The sequence below is a fragment of the Oryctolagus cuniculus genome, chromosome 7 (assembly GCF_051225735.1).
Source record: "Oryctolagus cuniculus isolate XC-2025 breed Fujian yellow rabbit chromosome 7, ASM5122573v1, whole genome shotgun sequence".
Taxonomy (NCBI): Eukaryota; Metazoa; Chordata; class Mammalia; order Lagomorpha; family Leporidae; genus Oryctolagus; species Oryctolagus cuniculus.
The window spans coordinates 86,754,939-86,776,076 of record NC_142873.1 but is presented as its reverse complement, the minus strand read 5'-3'; the positions used below and the strand labels follow the sequence as shown (position 1 = coordinate 86,776,076).

Here is a 21,138-nt window from a genome sequence, read left to right as displayed (position 1 = left end):
TTATTCTTGTTCAGCTCTGTTTTTGGAACCTACGATAGGTGAGTAGTAAGTGTGGGCTGAACTAAGTCAAACACCTCGGGGTAGCAGATATTGTATTCATTGGCCCTGGGAGAGAGCAAGCAGAGGTCTAGAGTCCCATGGCTCTCAGCCACTCCCTGGCTCACTTCCCTGCTGGTCTTCTTGCCATCTCCCTGGCTCAGTTACCCAGCCTCTCATCTGCAAAACAGGGTCACCAACAGCACCCTTTTGCAGGGCTGTCGTGAGGATTAATGAGCTAAAATCTCTATTCAGGATGGGCAAAACGGTCACAGATTTATGAGACTCGCCTTCCTGCCTAGCATCCTTGTGTGGTCAAATAGTTTGAGAAAGATGGGCTGGTCGGCATGGCAAGGAAACTGAGGGAAAGGCATAGAATTGAAAACATCTACAATTTTTAGTTTAATCTTACTTTGCCTTAACATTTTCAGTTGTATTCTGGTGGTTGGTTTTCTCTGGTTCTAGTGTTTTATTATAGTGAACTATTTTAAATGGATAGATGAGTACAGAGAATAGAATAATAAATATTCACACAGTCACCACACAGAATGATCAGATAATAATACTTTATCATATTTACTTCAAAGCTTCTTTTCAAAAGAAGAAATAAAGTATTGCACATAAGGTTCTTCCTCTCTCATACTCTCCCTAAATCTGGTTTCTTCACTCCTCCCTGGGAGGAGCTACAGTTGTAAAACAGTTACATGTCTTTCCTGTCTGTGGCTTTATACTTTTTCCATATACATGCTGCCACTATTAATGTCTCCTATTTATAACTGATATAGAAATTATATCATTTTATGCAGATCATTTTGCAACTTTTATTTTTCACTGAATTATCAAATTCTAGGATCTATAATTTTTGATGATGTGTATGTAGACTCAGTTTGTTCATTATAACTGCTTTATGGAATTTTATTTTGTGATTATTCCATATCATCATCAATCCATTCCCTCACTGACACTCATTGGTTTGATATATCCAATATATTCATATAAAATAGCAGTGAACACACACGCACATATACATACATGGACATGTTGGCTCTAAAAAGCATTCACTCAGTATTTAGTAAATATATTTATTTGTACTTATCTTCTTGTTAAAGGATAGTTTATTAAATCATAGAAAATGGCTTATGTTTTATATCATCAAGTTTAGCATTTCTTATTCATAAATATGTGCAGGAAATGTTTTTTTCTTTTTTAAAGATTTATTTATTTTTTACTTGAGAGTCAGAGTTACACAGAGAGAGGATAGGCAGAGAGAGAGAGAGAGGTCTTCCATCCAATGGTTCACTCCCCAATTGGCTACAATGGCTGAAGCTGCGCCAATCTGAAGCCAGGAGCTTTTTCCGGGTCTCCCACGCAGTTGCAGGGGCCCAAGGATTTGGGCCATTTTCTACTGCTATCCCAGGCCATAGCAGAGAGCTCGATCAGAAGTGGAGCAGCTGGGATTAGAACCAGCCCCCCATATGGGATGTCGGCACTTCAGGCCAGGGCGTTAACCCATTGTGCCACAGCACCAGCCCCAGGAAATATTTTTTTCTTATCACCTAATTTTTTCCCTCTCCTTTTTTTCCTTCTTTCTATATTCTTTATATCTCTTTTTTTCACTCATTATCCTTCCTTTTTTGGCTTAATTTACTTCTCATCATCCAAAAGCATGAAGTGACAAAGAATGCAATTAGAAGCACTTGATGAATTTATATAAAAATAAATTTTATTGCCGAATGTACACATGTAGCTATAACCTAAATTTTGCCATGTATTTCAGAATGCTATTGATTTTTCTCTAGCTCTCAGAAGTACCAGAGGAACAGGAAGAATTTAAAGAACTTGCTCCTGAAGACTTATATGTTTATAAACCACCTGTCTCTAAACCATGGGTTTCTTTGGGCAGTGAAAAAGAAATTGAGGATGAATCAGTTAAAGAATCTACAAAACAGGTCAGAGGCTTAAACATGATCTCCAGTCATTACTTCCCTGTAGCTAAACTTTTATTCCTCAGGGGTCTGTTAGGTTTGTATATGTGTGATGAAGATGTTTTGTTTTGTTTTATAATAGAAGACTGAAGATTGTTTTAGATGATTTATGGTTTGAACCATGTCCTTCCAAAAAAGATATGCATGGAAGTCCTAACCCTTAGTCGCTGTAAGCCCCAGAATGTGACCCTATTTGGAAATAGAGCCTTTGCAGATGTGATTAGATAAGATGAGGTCATACTTGGAGTAGGATGGGCCCACAATCCAGTTTGTCTGGTGTCCTTGTAAGATGTCTGTGTGAAGATGCAGAGACACAGGGAGAGCACCATGTGAAGAAGGAGGCAGAGACTGAAGGGATGTGTCTGTAACCCAAGGCATGCCAAGGGTTGCTGGCCCATACCCCAGGAGCTGGGAGAGAAGCAAGCAGAGTCTCCCTTTGAGCTCTCAGAAGGAAGCACTCCTCCAACACCTCCCTTCCACAGCTGTGAGAGAATGAATGCCTGCTGTTTGAAGCCAGCCGGCTCCTGGGGCTTGGTGATGACGACAGCCCCCAGATGCAAATTCAACATGTTTCCTCCCAGAGCAACCCCTGAGAGGAGGTTTTGTCTGCGAGTGATGATTTATTATGAAAGTGCCCAGAAGATAATGAGAAATGCACCAGGATGGGGACGTGGAGGAGGGCCTGCAAGGTGCAATCTCAGACAAAAGTTCCCTAGAGGAAGGGCTTCTGCCTGAAGCCATGGAGGCACCTGACAGGGAGAATGACACGTGAGCTGCCCTTGGCTGAAGCCAGGGAGATGGGCTTCCATGTGCTTCTCCCACTCCGACACTAGTCAAGACATGACTGCCAGTCGCTTCCTAATCTCTGTGCCTGTGGTAGCCCTAGAGTAGTCTGCTAGAGAGAAACAGCAGGTGCTGCCTGTGGGAAGGGAAAGCGCACAAGCTGGAGGGGCACACATACACTGTGCAAAGGGTCGGTGAGGATGTGGCATTGCCTCCCACACATCCGCTTTTCTCCAGCACTTCACCAACCTTTGTTGTTCACGTGTCACAGATTACATACATGATTTCTCGAAAACGACGTGGATTTGGTGCCCCGATTATATTCAGTGACCAGAATGCTTCCAGCGTTAAAGATTCCTACATTGAATGCACAGCCTACCCAGATAAGAATTTCACCCTCACACAACTTGAGAAGGATGTTGGCATGCAAGTAGTCCCCCATGTCAAGGACATAAGTACTCAGACCAGATGGTAAGTAAATGAAGCATTTGTGCATTTTTCCCAGCCAACTACAGCAAAAGCTAACAACTCTTATGATTTTGAGAGCTCTTCATGATAAATACAGATGGCTTGACAAGGATGGTACAGATCCTCACAGAGTAATTCAGTTCTGGAAGACCTAATTACACTCAAGAGTGCCTTTAACCATCTTAACAAGAAAATGAGATGCATATATGTAGGACTGAGGAGAATGGAGTGGGACAATGAGTGATGCTCCTGGTAATTACCAGGATCATCATCTCTCATTGGAATATTACCATTGCCTCTGACTGCCCTATCCTACCACCTAAGTGATCTTTCTTACACATCAAGTTGGATTGTGGTATTTCATTGCCTAATGGACTTCTTTAGCTCTCCATGGCTTACAAAAATACATCCACTCTGAACCCTCAAGATGGCTAATAAGGTCCTCTTTCCTCCATGATAAGACACCATCTATCACTGGGGCCTCATTTTCCCCTGTTCCTAAATGAGTCCTCTCTGCTATGAGTTGCTTGCAGGTCCCCAGATACCTGCTCTTCCCTGTTTCCCTGCCTTTTCTGCACAAGGTTCCCCTCCCTGCATCATACCCCTGAATGGAAAAAAAAACCTCTTTGCTCAGTGAGATACCAAAAATAACAGGTAGAGTTGACCACTGCCTCCTCTCAGTTGCCACTGGAGCTCAGCATAACCTTATCATAGGACTACTGGCCCAGACTGCACTCACTGCTTCACTTGTCTGTAAACCCCATCATTTTTAGAGGACAAGCACTTCGTTCAAATTGGCCCAGTGAATCAAGTGATATGAAGTGGATTGCTGAGGGATGCTACTTGGACTTGAGCTAAGTTTGAATGTTGTATAAAGTTGAAGACATATTTAAGCTATGCAAATTGTAGGACCTAAAAGATTTTTAAATTTTGAAATAATTTTAGATTTGCAGAAGAAAAGCCACAAATTTTGAATAGGATTTGGAGACATAGAGAAAGGGAAAACAGAGCAAATTTCTTAAACTATCTAAACAATTCAAGAAGTGGGAGATTTGTATGGGACCACAAGGAGATCAGCCTGGGTGGAAAGGAGGAAGTAGCAGCGGTAGACAGAAGTGGGTTCTCTGTGGTGGACAGCAGGGAACTTTGGCAAGTTCTGAAGGAAGAGAGAGTTACAGTGGTAAGGCTATTAAAATTAGATGGGCCAGGCAGTGTGTATTGGAGGGCAGGGAAAAGAAAAAGTAGAGAAGGTTGGCCAAATAGGATCCTGTGGTAATTAAACCACAGGATATCTAACAAGGTGGTGGCAGTAAACCACGAGGACCAGGTGGGAAGGAGACGTGTAAATACAACCTTTGTTAGAGCAAGTGAAACTCAACTCCACTGACTCCTCCAGCTAGTATCTAATTTCTCTACTTTGCTTTGCAGTGAAACCTCTCACAAGCAGTACCTACACTCCCTACTTCCACTTTGTCTTCTACCGTCTTGTCTTGAGCTTACTACAAACTCTGAAAGGCAGAGTTACAGAGAGGTAGAGGCAGAGAGATAGGTCTTCCATCCACTGGTTTACTCCTCAGGTGGCTGCAAAGACCAGAGCTGCACTCATCCGAAGCCAGGAGCTTGGAGCTTCTTCCGGGTCTCCCACATGGGTGCAGGGTCCCAAGAAGTTAGGCCATCTTCCACTGGCTTCCCAGGCCACTGCTTTCCCAGGATTTCCCAGGCCAGATCAGAAGTGGAGCAGCCAGGACTCAAACCGGCACCCATATGGCTTTAACCGCCAAGCCACAGCGCCAGTCTTAAGAAGATCACCAAACACTTTCACTGGTCTGATTGCCTAACCCAGTGGTCCATTTTCAGACCTTCTCTTACTTCACTTCTTGGAAGTATTAAACAGAGTTGACCATTCTTCCTTCTTGAAACATTATTTCCACTTGACTGATGGACAACACTTATTGTTTCCCTTCCTAACTCACTGGCAGCTTATCAGATCCTCCTCTTCCCAATTTTCAAGCATTGCAGGATCCCTGAAGCCAGATACTCTGATCTTTTCTCTAATTATACTTAATTGCTGGATGAATTGATCCAGCCTTGTGGTGTTACCTATCATCCATTTGCTAATGGTTCCCAAATCTACACACTCAACTTCAATCCCTCCTCTAAACTCTGCTCCCACTTATTCATCACTTAGTTGAAATCTCATAGCATCTCAAGTTTAACATGCCAAGCAACCTACTTTTGATTTCTAGCTCCAAATCTGAAGCTTCTTTGTCTCAGTAAATGGTAATGATATTCTTCTAATTATTCAGACCAAAAACCTTGGATTTTGTTGGGTCCATCTTCAAAATATATCCACTGGCATCACTTTGGACCAAGCCATCCTCATCTCTTGCTCAAATTGTTGTGATTTCTCCTAATATTCTGCTGTCCATTCTTTCTCACCTATGTTGTGTTATCCATGCAAGAACCAGAGTAATCTTATTAAAATATAAGTCAAACCATGTCACTGACCCAAACCTTCCAAAGGCCAGCCATCTTGAAGGGACCTACAAGAACTTCCCACGATCAGGATCCCCTTTGCACAAAGTTCTACTTGCTCATGCATTCCAGCCACGCTGGCTTCCTTGGTCCGTGGATTCTGCAAACTTACTCATACCTGATGTGTGTATGCTTACAGTTCCTTTGCATAAAATGCTCTTCCCTCACATGTCTTTATGGCTCCTTCCTTCCTTCATTCAGATTTCTGCTCAGATGCAGCATTCTCTGACATTCCTATATAGCAACAACTTCCATTACTATCTGCCTCTCTTACTCAGTCTTTCTTTATGGCACTAAAATACATGTCACTACTTGATATGTATTTTAATAGACTCTTTTCTGCAACACGCCCTCCACCCCATTCCTTTTATAATCTAAAATCCATGGAACAGAAACTTTTTCTATGTTTACTGTCATAACCTCAACTCCTAGGCATGTGTTTATTAAATGAAAAGGGAGAAGAGAATAGAGAAAGGAAAGGAGGAGGAGAGGGACAAACTTAAGGAAGACTGAGAAGAATGATATCAGACCTGAGTTCACTGTTAACAGAAGAGTTATGAAATAACAGTGGGAGGGAGGGGCCAGCACTGTGGCTTAGTAGCCTAAGCCTCTGCCTGTGGCTCCGGCACCCCATATGGAAGCCAGTTTGTATCCCAGGTGCTCCTTTTATGAACAGCTCTCTGCTTATGGCCTGGGAAAGCAGGGAAGAAGGCCCAGGCTCTTGGGCCCCTGCACCTGCATGGGAGACCTGGAAGATACTCCTGGCTCCTGGCTTCAGATCAACCCAGCTCTGGCCATTGTGGCCATCTGGGGAGTGAACCAGTGGATGGAAGACCTTTCTCTCTGTCTCTCCCTCTCCCTGTCTGTAATTCAACCTCTCAAATAAATAAATAAAATCTTTAAAAATAAAATAGAAGAAAGAAGGAAATAACAGTGGGAGAGGTCATGACCAGGAGAAGCAAGGAACTGCAGCAGGGAGTGCTTTTCAGATCTGTGTAAACCAACAAGTCAGAAAACATGTTCAATTCAGGGCACATATCCACAGACATCAAGGGAGTTGGATCAAGAAATGGGCCAGAAATCAGGGAAGCAGATGAACCAGATGAAGTGAAAAGAAGGCGATGATTGGTAGTCATGTCCTGGTGAGGAGTGAGGCCATCAAAGAGCAAAGGCAAGATAAGACAGCAAGGCAAAACCTTAGTACCAAAGAAATAGATTTTGAGACAAATTGCTAAGCCATGCCAGACAGAGATTTCTTCTGTATTCCTACCAGCATATAGATAAGTTCCAAGAATGGGCCAGTCAGTGCAGATTCAATAGATAGCCTCTGACACCGGGGACCCTAACCACAGGACTTTGTATGTGGTGACTTCAGTGACAGTGGTTTTTATATAGAGGAAGTAAATAGATCAGAAGTAAGGGTAGTCTTAGCCCCCAAAATGATAGAAAAAAATTAATCAAACAACTCAAATGATTCATACCAAGGTGACTGGGAGAGTATAGTTGCGATGAAGTAAAAAAAAGGATCAGAGATGAAATTTGAAGGATACTGATAGTGAAAGCAAATGCTTGCAGTGCTCCGATCTCATACCAGGAACTCCCCTGAGCCCTTCACCTGGGAGTTTTATTGATCCTCACAACCGCCTTCTGAGATAGGTGCCATTCCCATTATACAGTGAAACTGAGGCAAAGAGAGGTCGCCTCAGTGTTTGGAACATAATTTAAATCAGAGGCATTAATGAATAGTTTTGTTGAGAAACTGAAAAAAAAAATCCACATTTAAAAGATGAGTGACTTTTAGTCATGTTGCTAATTTGGTAAAACCACCAGGCATCACAAAATTTCTGACTTAATTCTACCTGGAGGGTAGAAATTAAAACCTAAGATCAAGATTTGAACCCAAGTCTCTTTGGCTCTATTTATTTATTTTGAAAGGCTGAGTTAACAGGGAGGGAGAGGGAGAGAGAGAGAGAGAGATCTTCTATCCACTGGTTCACTCCCCAGCACTAGGCCAGGCTGAAGGCAGGAGCCAGGAACTTCATCCTGGCCTCCCATGTGGGTGGCAGGGGCCCAAACAGTTGGCCCATCTTCTGTTGCTTTTCCCAAGCTGTTAGCAGTGAACTGGATAGGACGTAGAGAAGCTGGGGCATACAGTGGCATCGGGCAGCAGCTCATACCTACTACACTACAGCGCTGGCCCTATCTGGCTCTAATATAAACCTTCTTCCATCCCACCACTCTGTCTTCCACTGTGAATATTTATCTAGGCAAGGCAAAAAAGTATGAATTGTTCTATTAAAGGTAATCAAAATTCTCTTCACTCTACTATCTGATACTCTACATTTAAAATACTTGCCACACTTTACTGACATCTGTTCAACAAGCACAGATTGAATACTACTTATTATTTGATTGAGTACTTTAAAAGTACGAGTCACTGTTTTAACAGCTTTGTGTGCATTGATAGCTTTCAATCCTTACACAGAGCCTGTAAGCTAGAAACTTTAAGAATTTCATTTAGAGGCGAGAAAACAGACACTGAGAGGTTAAATGATTAGCTCAGGGTCACATAGGCAGGAAACTGTGACAGGACCAGGCTTCAAAGCATGGCAGCCTGTCTTCAGAGTCCACACTCTGAAAGATTGTGTCATGTGAGCTTTCCACAGCGCCACACCCTGGACCAAAGGCTCACCTGCATCTAGTTGCTGAGACTGACAAGAAAGCCCTGAAGCATAATGCCTCCTGATTTAGTCTCTGGTGGAGCTGAGTACTCAATGGGGACTGAGTGGAGTAAGATTTCCTTCCAGGGGCCAATGCCGTGATGTAGCAGGTTAAGTCACCACCTGCAGTGCCTGCATCCCATGTGGGCACCAGGTCAAGTCCTGACAGCTCCTCTTTCAATCCAGCTCCCTGCTAATGGCCAGAGAAAGCAGTGGAATATGGCCCAAGTGCTTGGGTCCCTGCAAGACCCTGCAAGAAGCTCCTGGCTCCTGGCTTCAGCTTGGCCTAGCCCTTGCAGTTGTGGCCATTTGGAGAGTGAACCAGCAGATGGAAGATCTCTCTCTGTCTCTCCTCTCTCTCCTTCTCTCTGTAACTCTGACTTTCAAATAAATACATAAATCTAAGGGAAATAATAAATAAATAAATCTAAGGAAATAATAAATAAATAGTAAGAAAAAAATTATTTGCTTATTTCCTTCCAAGGTCTTGCTGCCATCCCTACCTAAGTGTAACTTGTTCCCAATATTGTAGATTCAGAGCAGGGTTTTTCAGTCTCAACACGACTGATATTTTGGGTTGGCTCATTTTCTGCTGTGGAAGGGCTGTCTTGTGCTCTGTAGGGTGTCTAACAGCATCCCTGGGCTCTGCCCACTGGATGTCTGTGGCACTTCCCAACTGTGGCAACCAAAAGCATTTCCAGACATTGCCAGATATCTCCTAAGGGGGTTAGGTAGATTTAATGAGACACTGATTTAAAGAAATGAAGAGTAGGGGAGAGAGACAGAGAGAGAAAGAGAGAGAGAGAGAGAATAATAAAATAAACGACAAAATGTTAGCACTAATGATTCTGAGTGAAGGGTGTATGGGTTCATTACACTTTCATACAACTTCCTGTAAGTTTAAATGCTTTCCAAATGAAAATTTTGTAAATGAAAGAAGAGATTTTCATTATGTTTGAGGAAAAAAAATATGTGGACTTTGAGTGGTGGTCAACATCAATTGTCTAAGATAAAGAAAAATCCAATGTTTGGAATTTGAACATAAAATAAAATGTTAATATCACTGTCACAAAGAGAAACTTTTGACTTCTCATAACCTGTATTTGCTTCTCTTTTATCTAATTTTTAATACTTGATTTTGTTTTAATATGCTAGGACATATCCCAAAAATGCTGCAATACAGTATTATCCAAGAGAATTCTCAGAAGAAGAAAAAGAGACATTTGGACAATCAAAGTCTTTGATTGATTTTCTTAATAGCGTGTCTACAAGGTAAACATTTCTATCTTAAATTTTAAAAATAAAACATAAAATCTATATATTTAGCTGTCATAATGGATCTTAGTCAGCAATTCCATATGTGATGTCCAGATGGATAATATGAAGACAGTTATCAGGTATGCATGAGCAACTGACATGTTCTACAGATTCTCAGGGTTTCTTTCCCTCCTCTTGCTTAAGGACATCCTAGACCTCCCAAGCTAGGGCCACACCAAACTCAGTGAGAACAACTGAATCAGTGACACTATTTCTCCAACTGTAAATCAATAAGAATGGGTTGTGGGGACAAGCGCTGTGGCTTGGTAGGCTAAGCCTCGGCCTGCAATGCCAGCATCCCTTGTGGGTGCAGATTCATGTCCCAGCCTCTCCTCTTCCAATCTAGCTCTTTGCTAATGTGCCTAGGAAAGCAGTGAAGGATGACCCAAGAGCTTGGGCCCCCGTACCCACATGAGAGACCCAGAAGAAGCTCCTAGCTCCTGGCTTTGGATCAAACCAGCTCCAGCCATTGCAGTCATTTGGGGGAGTAAACCAGCGGATGGAAGATCTTTCTCTCTGTTTCTCCCTTTCTCTGTCTGTAACTCTACCTCTCAAATGAATAAATAAAATCTTTTTCGAAAAAACAATTACGAGTTGAGTCTTCCTTGTTGAAAATGCTTAAGACTAGAAGGGTTTTGGATTTTCCAGTCTTTTGGGATTTGGGAATATTTGCATACTCATAACGAGATCTCTTGGGTATGGGACCCAATATAAATATACAATTAATTTGTGTTTCATATATACCTATACACATGGCCTAAAGGAAATTTTATATAATATTTTTAATAATTTTATGCATGAAATGAAGTTTTATGATATATAATTTTTCTACTGTGGCATCATGTTGATGTTCAAAAAGTTAAAGATTTTGGAGCATTTAGGACCTTAAATGTTCAGATTAGGGATACTCTTCCTGTATTTATCATGGTTTCTTTTATCTAAGTCTTTTCCTTCGCTCCTCACTCCTCAGCTTCATTGACCCTTATCAGATGACGAGGGTATGTTGCTGTGGATACTAAGGATGATCATTATTACGATAATAGGTATTTGCAAAAAATATCTTTGTAAAGGAGAACTGAATTAAGATGCATTTTTTGAATGTGTCATTCTTCTCCCTAACTTCTATGTTGCTTGCACCCTTGCTTTCTCTGAAAGCAAGAACATCTTCAAAACAGCCCCTCTACACTGGTACTTGTACCCTGGGTAGAGCCCTGGGGCATTTAACCCAGATGAAGGAGTTAGAGTCTCATCAGGCTGATATCAGGGTTCAGGGAAGTGGAGCCAGTGGTGGACAAATCTGCCAGTTTGTGCTCATGAGGCTAGTTTCCATTTCTTTCCAGAATTAGAAATTCAGTGATAAAGTTCACAAGTAGCCCAAGTGAAGTGTTTTTATTTCTATATTTAAGAAAACACCCTTAATTCTTTCATACTAGATTAAGTACTAAGAAAATTCTGTAAACTTTCAGAAGTTGTTACGTATGCCTAGGAAGAATCCAGTTCAGTACTTCATTAAGTGATTCAGACACTGCACTAACTATTTGCACGCATTCTCAGGAAGCATGCTGTATTTTATACTGTGTGGGCAGTGAGAAAGAAATGAGAGAACCCAGGATTTCTTATCTTTCCAACTACAAATTACATTTCCTAATAAGAACATTTAAAATGAGAAGGCTGCTTACATATGATCAATTTCTGGGAAAACAAGACCTTGAAGAAATAAACGAAGTTAAAAATGTTCAAAATAAATGGCTATAGTCAGTTCTCAGTTATCTACAATGTGTATTATCTTTAGGCATATGGTTTTATTCTTCCCTTTCAGTTGTCTTGTTATAAAGAAAGGAATAGTGAATAGCTTTATAATTCCCTCCGAGATGTGGGAAGAAGACAGACTATAAGGAAAAGAGAAAACTTGGCACAGGAATTAAAATAGCATTGACCAAGAGAAGCTATGAAACCTATGAAAATAAGAAACTTTAAAGTTGTTTCAGACTTTTTACTATTTTTAAATTTATATAAGCCTGATTTTATTCTAGAAGAAAACCCTATTAGAAAGGAGATCTTTCATTAGATCACATGTCTATTTTTGTGCCAGTGCCAGGCTGTTTTGATTGTAAAAGCTCTGTAGTATGTCTTGAAATCTGGTGTTGCAACGCCTCTGACTTTGTTTTTATTGTTTAAGATTGCTTTAGCTATTTGGGATCTCTTTGTACTTCTATATGAATTTTATGGATCATTTTTTCTAGATCTGAGAAGAATGTCCTTGGTGTTTTGATTAGGGTGACATTGAATCTGTAAATTGCTTTGGGTAGTATGGATATTTTGATGATATTCAGTCTTCTAATCCACGAACATGGAAGAGTTTTCCATTTTTTTTGTTTTTCTTCTATTTCTTTCCTTAAGGTTTTGTAATTTTCATTGTAGGGATCCTTCATGTCCTTTGTTAAATTTATCTCAAGGTATTTAAAATTTTTGTAGCTATTGTGAATGGGACTGATCTTATAAGTTCTTTCTTAGCCATGACATTGTTTGTTTATACAAAGGCTATTACCCGTTGATTTTATATCCTGCAACATTGCTAAACTCTCTTATGAGTTCCAATAGTCTCTTAGAGTCTTTTTGTTCCCCTATGTATAGGATCATATCATCTGTAAACATGGATAATTTGACTTCCTTCCTTCTCATTAGTATCCCTTTGATTTCTTTTTCTTGACTAATGTCTCTATCTAAAACTTCCAGAATGATTTTGAGTAGTAATGGTGAGAATGGGTATCTTTGTCTGGATCTTAGTGGAAATGCTTCCAGCTTTCCCTCATTCAGTATGATGCTTGCTGTGGGTTTGTCATATATTGCCTTGATTGTGTTTAGATATGTTCCTCCTATACCCAATTTAAGGTTTTTATCATGAAAGGATGTTGTACATTATCAAATGCTTTCTCTGCATCTACTAGAAACCCCAGAAATTAATCCACACATCTACAACCAACTAATATTTGACAAATGAGCTAAAATCGATCCTTGGTGAAAGGACAAATCTCCTCAACAAACAGAAGTATGAAACAAGACCCCTGTCTTATGCCCAAAACAAAAATCAATTCACAATGGATCAAGGATCTAAACCTAAGACCTGAAACCATAAAGTTGCTAGGAAAACACTGCAAGACATTGGTCAGGCAAAGACTTCTTTAGATAAGACCCCAGAAGCACAAGCAGTGAAAGTAAAAATATACAAATGGGATTACATCAAGCTAAGAAGATTTTGCATAGCAAAGGAAATGCTCAACAAAGTGAAGAGGCAACCTACAGAATGTGATAAAATATTTGTAAACTATACATATGATAAAGAACTGATATCCAGAATATATAAGGAGCTCAAGAAACTCAACAACAGCAAACAATCCAGTTAAGAAATGAGCTAAGGCTATGATCAGGCATTTTTCAAAGGATGAAATACAAATGGCCAACAGAGAAATGAAAGAATGCTCAAGGATCGCTAGTCTTCAGGGAAATGTTTCACCTCATCCCAGGTAGAATGGCTCTCATTCAAAATCAAAAAGTAACAAATGCTGTCAAAGATGTGTAGAAGAGTACCCCAATACACTGTTGATGGGAATGCAAACTAGCACAGCCATGATGGAAGACAGTATGAAGATTCCTTAGGAGGCCGGTCCTGCGGCTCACTAGGCTAATCCTCCGCCTTGCAGCGCCAGCACACCGGGTTCTAGTCCCGGTCGGGGTGCCGGATTCTGTCCCAGTTGCCCCTCTTCCAGGCCAGCTCTCTGCTGTGGCCCGAGAGTGCAGTGGAGGATGGCCCAAGTCCTTGGGCCCTGCACCCCATGGGAGACCAGGAGAAGTACCTGGCTCCTGCCATCGGATCAGCGCAGTGTGCCGGCCGCAGCACGGGCCGTGGTGGCCACTGGAGGGTGAACCAACGGCAAAGGAAGACCTTTCTCTCTGTCTCTCTCTCACTGTCCACTCTGCATGTCAAAAAAAAAAAAAAAAAAAGATTCCTTAGGAATCTGAAAACATAACTACCATATGACCCAGCCATCCCGCTCTTGGGAATTTACCCAAGGGAAATGAGATCAGCATATGAAAGGTTATCTGTACCCCCAGTGTTTGTAGCAGCTCAATTCACAATAGCCAAAGTATGGAATCAACCCAGATGTCCTTTAACTGATGAATGGATAAAGAAAATATGGTATATATACATGATGGAATACTACTAAGCCATAAAAAAGAATGAAAACTTGTCTGTTGCAACAAAATGGATGCAATTGGAGACTATTATGCTTAGTAAAATGAGCCAGTCCCCAAAAGACAAATATATTTTTTCTCTGATTTATGGTAACTAATATCTAAAGACAAAAAAGTAATATATATGAGTGAAATTGTCATCTTGAGATTTGATTATTGTATATAGTCGCTGTCTATACTCCTGAGGAACAATGGTCTTTCTACTTACTACTTGCTGGATTCTTTTTTTTTTTTTTTTTTTTTTTGACAGGCAGAGTGGACAGTGAGAGAGAGAGACAGAGAGAAAGGTCTTCCTTTGCCGTTGGTTCACCCTCCAATGGCCGCCGCGGCCAGCGCGCTGCGGCCGGCGCACCGCGCTGATCCGATGGCAGGAGCCAGGAGCCAGGTGCTTTTCCTGGTCTCCCATGGGGTGCAGGGCCCAAGCACCTGGGCCATCCTCCACTGCACTCCCTGGCCACAGCAGAGAGCTGGGCCTGGAAGAGGGGCAACCGGGACAGAATCCGGCGCCCCGACCGGGACTAGAACCTGGTGTGCCGGCGCCGCTAGGCGGAGGATTAGCCTACTGAGCCGCGGCGCCGGCCATGGATTCTTTATTTAGTGGAGTATTAGGCTTGTGATTATAAAGTAAATTGAAATTATGTTATTGTAAGAATTAAAAGAAAAACAAGAAAGGAAGGAGGAGAGAGGTTGGAAGTGATGGGGGATGAGAAGAATCATTATGTTTTTAAACTATATGCATTAAATACACAAAATCTGTTCCCTCTATATAAATACAATTTTAAAAGAATGGAGATCTTTCTTTTTCATAGAATTTTGTCTACCACAAACGTAGCAGAAGCATTATTTGCAAAAGAAGAAAATGAAATGAGAGGCTTCAAGGGCATTCAGAAAGCAAACAAGAAATCTTTGTTTTGGAGTTAGGAAAACAGCGACACTCCTAAGCATTTCCTCAGTCAACGGTGTTGCCAGTCTGACCGGGGACTCTACGGAACCACACATTTCCCGAGAAATCTAATCACCTGACCAGAGAAAGGGGCTCTCTTCAGTTCTCCCTTGTGAATGCCTTCTGCTTTCAGGCTAACAAGGAAGAATCAGGAAACCAGAGCAAGAACCGTATCTACTTTTTCTCTTCAGAATTCTTTTCTTATCCAGGCAAAAACCGAAATTGGATTTTCTGGGTCCGGCGCTGTGGCACAGCGAGTTAACGCCCTGGCCTGAAGCGCCAGCGGTTCAAGACCTGGCTGCTCCACTTCTGATCCAGCTCTCTGCTATGGCCTGGGAAAGCAGTAGAAGATGGCCCAAGTGCTTGGGCTACTGCACCCACATGGGAGACCCGGAAAAAGCTCCTGGCTCCTGGCTTCGGGTCAGTGCAGCTCTGAATGTTGTGGCCAATTGGGAGTGAACCAGCAGATGAAAGACCTCTCTCTCTCTCTCTCTCTTTTTTTTTTTTTTACCTCTCCTCTCTGTGTAACTCTGACTTTCAAATAAATAAATCTTAAAAAAAATAAAAGAAAGAAAGAAATTGGATTTTCCAAATGCCAACTAAAGTTTCTACTTGAAATTGAGTCCAAACCTTGAAGCTCCGTGCCTGCACATGCACCAGGGCTATTCAAAGTTCAGTGTGCATAGTGTGCATAGGTACTCCCTGAGGTGGATCTGGGAGGGAGCCTGGGGCTCTGCATTTCTAGTAGGCTCCAGCTTATGCTAGTGCCACTGGTCCGCGAGCCACATTTTAAGTAGCAAGGTCCTAGGAAATGCTTCTGTTTTGAAAGACAAAGTTCAAGAATCATCTAATCAAGAAGGTATTCAATTAAACAGTGACTATTGTTAATGATTAATGACATGTATCAAACTACCCTTTTTACATTGTAGGAATATCTATTATGATTTGTAATGTCTCTATTTAATGCTTTAATTAAAAACTTTTCTTATTTTAAGGCATTCATAATTGAAAACTGTTCTTTCAGCTCACCACACATATTAAAAAAACCACAACATATCTGGACTTTTGATCATTATGATAAATTGTCAGGTGACATTCTAACTGTGGGAAAGTTCCGTGAGGTCTTGAGAGTGAGCTGAACCTTCAAATCAAGCATGTAAAGGGACAGTGGTACAGTAACCATTTAAGACAGGAGCCTGTCAAAGCAGGATCTCTAGGCTACTAAGAGATAATTCTAGGGTCCAATGCTGTGGCATAGTAGGCTAAGCCTCCATCAGCAGCGCCAGCATACCATACGGGCGCCGATTAGTGTCTGAGCTGCTCCTCCTCCAATCCAGCTCTCTGCTATGGCCTGGAAAAGCAGTGGAGGATGGCCCAAGTGCTTGGGCCCCTGTACCAGAAGAAGCTCCTGGTTCCTGGCTTCAGATCAGCTCAGCTCTGGCTTTCCTGGCCATTTATGAAGTGAACAAGCAGATTGAAGATCTTTCTCTGTCTCTACCTCTACCTGTCAAATAAATAAATAAATAAAATCTTTTTGTAAAAAAAAAAAGATAATTCTAGCACTCAGAACATGTCTAGCATTTTTAGCAGGATAGTTCTTCATTTTAGAGAATTGTTTCATGCATTCCAGAGGGTTTAGTAAAGGAATTAAACACAGTAGCAATTCCTAGGCTTTGTGACAACTAAAACTAATAGCACACATGTACATACCCACACACACCCTTCTAAACTTTGTATCTTCATTTATTGAGAATTTCTTCTTTATTGTTTGCAATTTTTTAAATATGCTTGTATTTGGGCTATCTTCATTTCGTGTAAGTAATCATTTAATACTGAACATATGCTTAAGAAAATTGCCTTTTGTAGAAAGAAATTATCAATTCCCAACTTGACTCTCACTGGGATTAAACATGACAATAAGTCTGATCTGATTTCATCATCATTTAAAAAATCATCTATTATTTTTCACTTTATGTTTCTGTGTGGGAGCAAACTGTTGAAATCTTTACTTAATGTATACTAAGCTGATCTTCTGTATATTAAGAGAATCGAAAATGAATCTTGATGTGAATGGAAGGGGAGAGGGAGTGGGAAAGGGGAGGGTTGCGGGTGGGAGGGACGGTATGGGGGGGAAGCCATTGTAATCCATAAGTCGTACTTTGGAAATTTATATTCATTAAATAAAAGTTAAAAAAAAAAAAAAGAAAGAAAATTGCCTTTTGTGTCAGTTTGAGCTTTCCAGGAAGCAACTGAGACCTCAGTAAAACTGAGGGTTTTACTGAGAAAACCAAAGGAGAGAGCAGAGTTGGAAAGATAGAGCCTCAGACCAATCCTTAGCCAACCCAGTGGAGCTCCAGAACAAAGAGGGGCTAGTGTAGGAGTCAGAGGTGAGGCAGGGCTGGCCAAGCCTGCAACTGCCATACCCAGCCTTTAGCCAGGCGGCAGCATGGCTGTGGGTTAGAAACAGGCAGATCATAGGCCAGCGCCGCGGCTCATTAGGCTAATCCTCCACCTGCGGTGTCCCAGTCGGGGCGCCGGATTCTGTCCCGGTTGCCCCTCTTCCAGGCCAGCTCTCTACTGTGGCCCGGGAGTGCAGTGGAGGATGGCCCAAGTCCTTGGGCCCTGCACTTGCATGGGAGACCGGGAGAGGCACCTGACTCCTGTCTTCGGATCAGCACGGTGCGCTGGCCATAGCGCGCCGGCTGTAGCAGCCATTTGAGGGGTGAACCAACGGAAAAAAAAGGAAGGAAGACCGTTCTCTCTGTCTCTCCTTATCAGTGTCCATTCTGCCTGTCAAAAAAAAAAAAAAAAGAAAGAAAAAGAAAAAGAAACAGGCAGATCATGAAGTTGCTACAGGCTGTCAACTAACAGCACTCCTGGTGGCTCAACAGCAAGTTCTCTTTTTAAATAAATTATCTCATGTATTTATCTTTGATCTTTTTGATCTTTCATTTATTTATATTTTGAAAGACAGAGAGAGATCTTCTATCTGCTGCTTCACTGTCCCAAATGCCTGTAACAGCAAAGCCTAGGTCAGATCAAAGCCAGGAGCCAGGAATTCAATCCAAGTCTCCCATGTGGGAGGCAGGAACCCAACTACTTGAACCATCATCTGCTCCCTCCCAATTGCACACTGGCAGGGACATGGAATTGGGAGCAGAGCTGGAAACCCAGGCTCTCCGGTGTGGGATGAAGGCATCGCAAGTGATATCTTAACCATTGTGTTGAACACCAGCCCCAGAATAGCAGGTTCTTGAAAGAAGCTCTGAGCAGCATGCTAGCCTGAATTTTTTTCCCTTCCGTCATTTATTTCACATGAGGTTAATTATTATTACCAAATATAACTGAGAATGATTGGGTTTTGTTCAGTCTAAATGAAGTAAGTCATACTGAACACTAAGCTCTGGCATGGTAATTGTTTTTATTACAAACAGTGTCGAAATAGCCTTGCAGCAAAATGAAATCACAAACACATTTTTTGATGACTGGAAACATCTGGCAGAAGAGGAAGGCACCTTTGGGGACAAGACCGACACTCACCTGAAAGAGTACCAGTCCTTTACTGACCTTCATAGTCCAATGGAGAAGACGATCACCTGTGTCTCCTGGCATCCAACCATCTATGGTGAGATCTCTTCTTGTGATGACGTTGAACTAGCGTCTGGCTTTTATATGGAAAATGGCCAACAGCTCGATTTCAATTAAAATCACTTCCAGTTGGTAAGAACCAACCACTTGCCAAGCACTTGCTGTATCCTCACTGTCATATGTCCTCCCAGCTATACTGTAGGACAGGCACATATTTGTTGTCTCTGTTGTACAAGAGGATTGAAGCTCAACTCAAGGAAGTGACCTGCTCAGGTCACCCAGCTGGTGCAATGCAGAATCAGAATTTGACTTGGGCCAGTTGGACTCCCAAGGCTAAGTCCTTTTCACGCAACACTCTGCCCCTGATTACTAAACAAGATGTTAAACACCCACCTTCAGCGAGCTCAGCAGCCGAGAGCAGTAGGACTGCGTGCAGGTGGAGCCAGGCAGTGGCGTCCTCTGCTTTCTTCCTTCCGCCCCACAGTCTCCGCTGGCCATTCTCTCACACACACAAAGTCCAAAACATTGCTTGCTTAGTAAATCTTCAAAGTCCACTGTTTGTTTTTTACTAATAGCACTCTTCAATTTGGACTAGGCACATTTGGAGTGTTAAATAAATGGCATGTGGCTGGTAGATGCCCCGTTAGCTCTAAGAAAACTCTTGCTCTCCTGCGGAATGTTTCTACTCAAATTTAATCAAAATGGAAGTGAAGGGTAACTGTAGAAACTAAAGCTAGAACCACTCCTCCTCGTGTAGTGCTGCCAACATTAATTTCTCCTTGTGCTTCCTTCAGGGCTAATAGCTGTGTCAGTGGCTGTGCGGCTCTCCTTTGAAAACAGAGTCCAATTTTCCGGTAAATTGTTGCTGCAACCATCACTGATTCTTTTCTGGAGTTTCTCCGATCCCATACATCCTCAGGTAAGAGGGTGAGTGGGCAATGCAGTGTCAAGTATCCAATAATGCTGTGTGTTGCTCAGCTACAGGCACGCATCTTGAGAGCTGTGTTGTGGGGGGATTCTCATCATTATACAAGCGTCATAGAGTGCACGTACAGAAACCTAGGTGGGGTATCCAATTACACAACTCTGCTATATGGGAAATATACAATTCAGCCTATAGCTCCTAGGGCCAGGATGAAAAATGAGCACAGGTTTAAATCAAGCACCAGAGAAAATGATGCGCTCAAGAAACACAGAGAACATGAGATGTATGAGGCTGTGTTGGGTAACACAGCATACTGCTTCACAGTAAATGTTTTTCCTTGTAAATAGATGCAATCTATTCAAAAATAATCAAAAGTATACTATGGTGCATACATAAATTAGTAACATAGTCGTTCATTCTCATTATCAAGAATTATGCACTGTATGTAATTGCCCATGCTATACTTCTATTTGACTGGAGCACAGTAAACTTGTTTACACAGCAGGCTTGGGTGTAGAACATTGTGCTACAGTGTTATGGTGGTTACAGCATCACTAGATGTTAGGAATTTTTCAGCCCTACTATAATCTTATGGGACCACTATCATATGATCTATTAATGACGAAAAATGTCATTATGTGACATGTGACTGTACTACTTTCACAAGTATCTTCAGCAGTTTCATTTGCAAAGTACTTTATAATCATTTAATTAATGTAAATCCTTATAAAGTTAGGCTTGCTTCAAATGTGGAACTTGTCATATTCAATTTGATCAAAACTAAAGTTAATGCTTAGTTTATTGAAACAGTTTATTGAATCTTTCTATCGCTCTGCCTTTCAAATAAATAAATAAACTTTTAAGAAGTTTAATGAGAGGCCAGTGCTGTGGCATAGCAGGTGAAGCTGCTGCCTGCAGTGCCTGCAGCCCATGTGGGTGCCAGTTGGAGTCCTGGCTGCTCCACTTCCTATCCAGCTCTCCCTTTAATGCATGGGGAAACAACAGAACATGGCACAAATGCTTGGGCCCCGCCTGGACATCAGAGACCTGGAAGAAGCTCCTGGCTCCTGGCTCCTGGCTTCAGACTGGCCCAGCTCTGGCTGTTGCTGCCATTTGGGGAGTGAACCAGCAGATGGAAGGTATCTCTTATCTTTTCCTCTCTCTCTCTCTCTTTCCCTCTGTTTCTCTCTCTCTCTCTCTCTCTGCCTTTCAAATAAATCTTTTTTCAAAAGTTTACTGAACAAATCTATTTTTTAAAAGAATATAAGACGAGAGGAATGTTTAAACTTTTTTTAAATTTATTTTATTTATTTGAAAGACAGAGTTACAGAGAGAAGTAGAGCCAGAGAGAGAGAGAGAGAGAGAGAGAGAGGTCTTCCATCCTCTGGTTCACTCCCCAAGATGACTGTAATGGCCAGAGCTGAGCTGATCTGAAGCCAGGAGCCAGGAGCTTCTTCCAGGTCTCCCATGTGGGTGCAGGGGCCCAAGCACTTGGGCCATCTTCTACTGCTTTCCCAGCCCATAGCAGAGAGCTGGACCAGAAGTAGAGCAGCTAGATCTTGAACCAGTGCCCATATGGGATGT

The 21,138-nt window shown here is 41.8% G+C and overlaps 1 protein-coding gene across 4 annotated transcripts in view; it reads left to right on the top strand.

The window, feature by feature from the left end:
• DNAI3 (dynein axonemal intermediate chain 3) overlaps positions 1-21,138 on the top strand; it is a 77,897-nt gene that overhangs the window by 19,055 nt on the left and 37,704 nt on the right. For all 4 annotated transcript variants that reach the window (XR_016237220.1, XM_008264958.5, XM_008264954.5 and 1 more), the window contains 5 exons: positions 1,836-1,985; positions 3,076-3,275; positions 9,683-9,799; positions 18,476-18,666; positions 19,424-19,548. Coding sequence is in view for 3 of the 4 variants with exons in the window: in XM_008264958.5 (XP_008263180.3) it covers positions 1,836-1,985; positions 3,076-3,275; positions 9,683-9,799; positions 18,476-18,666; positions 19,424-19,548 (783 nt within the window). In the remaining variant the exon portion in view is untranslated. The remainder of the gene's footprint in view (positions 1-1,835; positions 1,986-3,075; positions 3,276-9,682; positions 9,800-18,475; positions 18,667-19,423; positions 19,549-21,138) is intronic.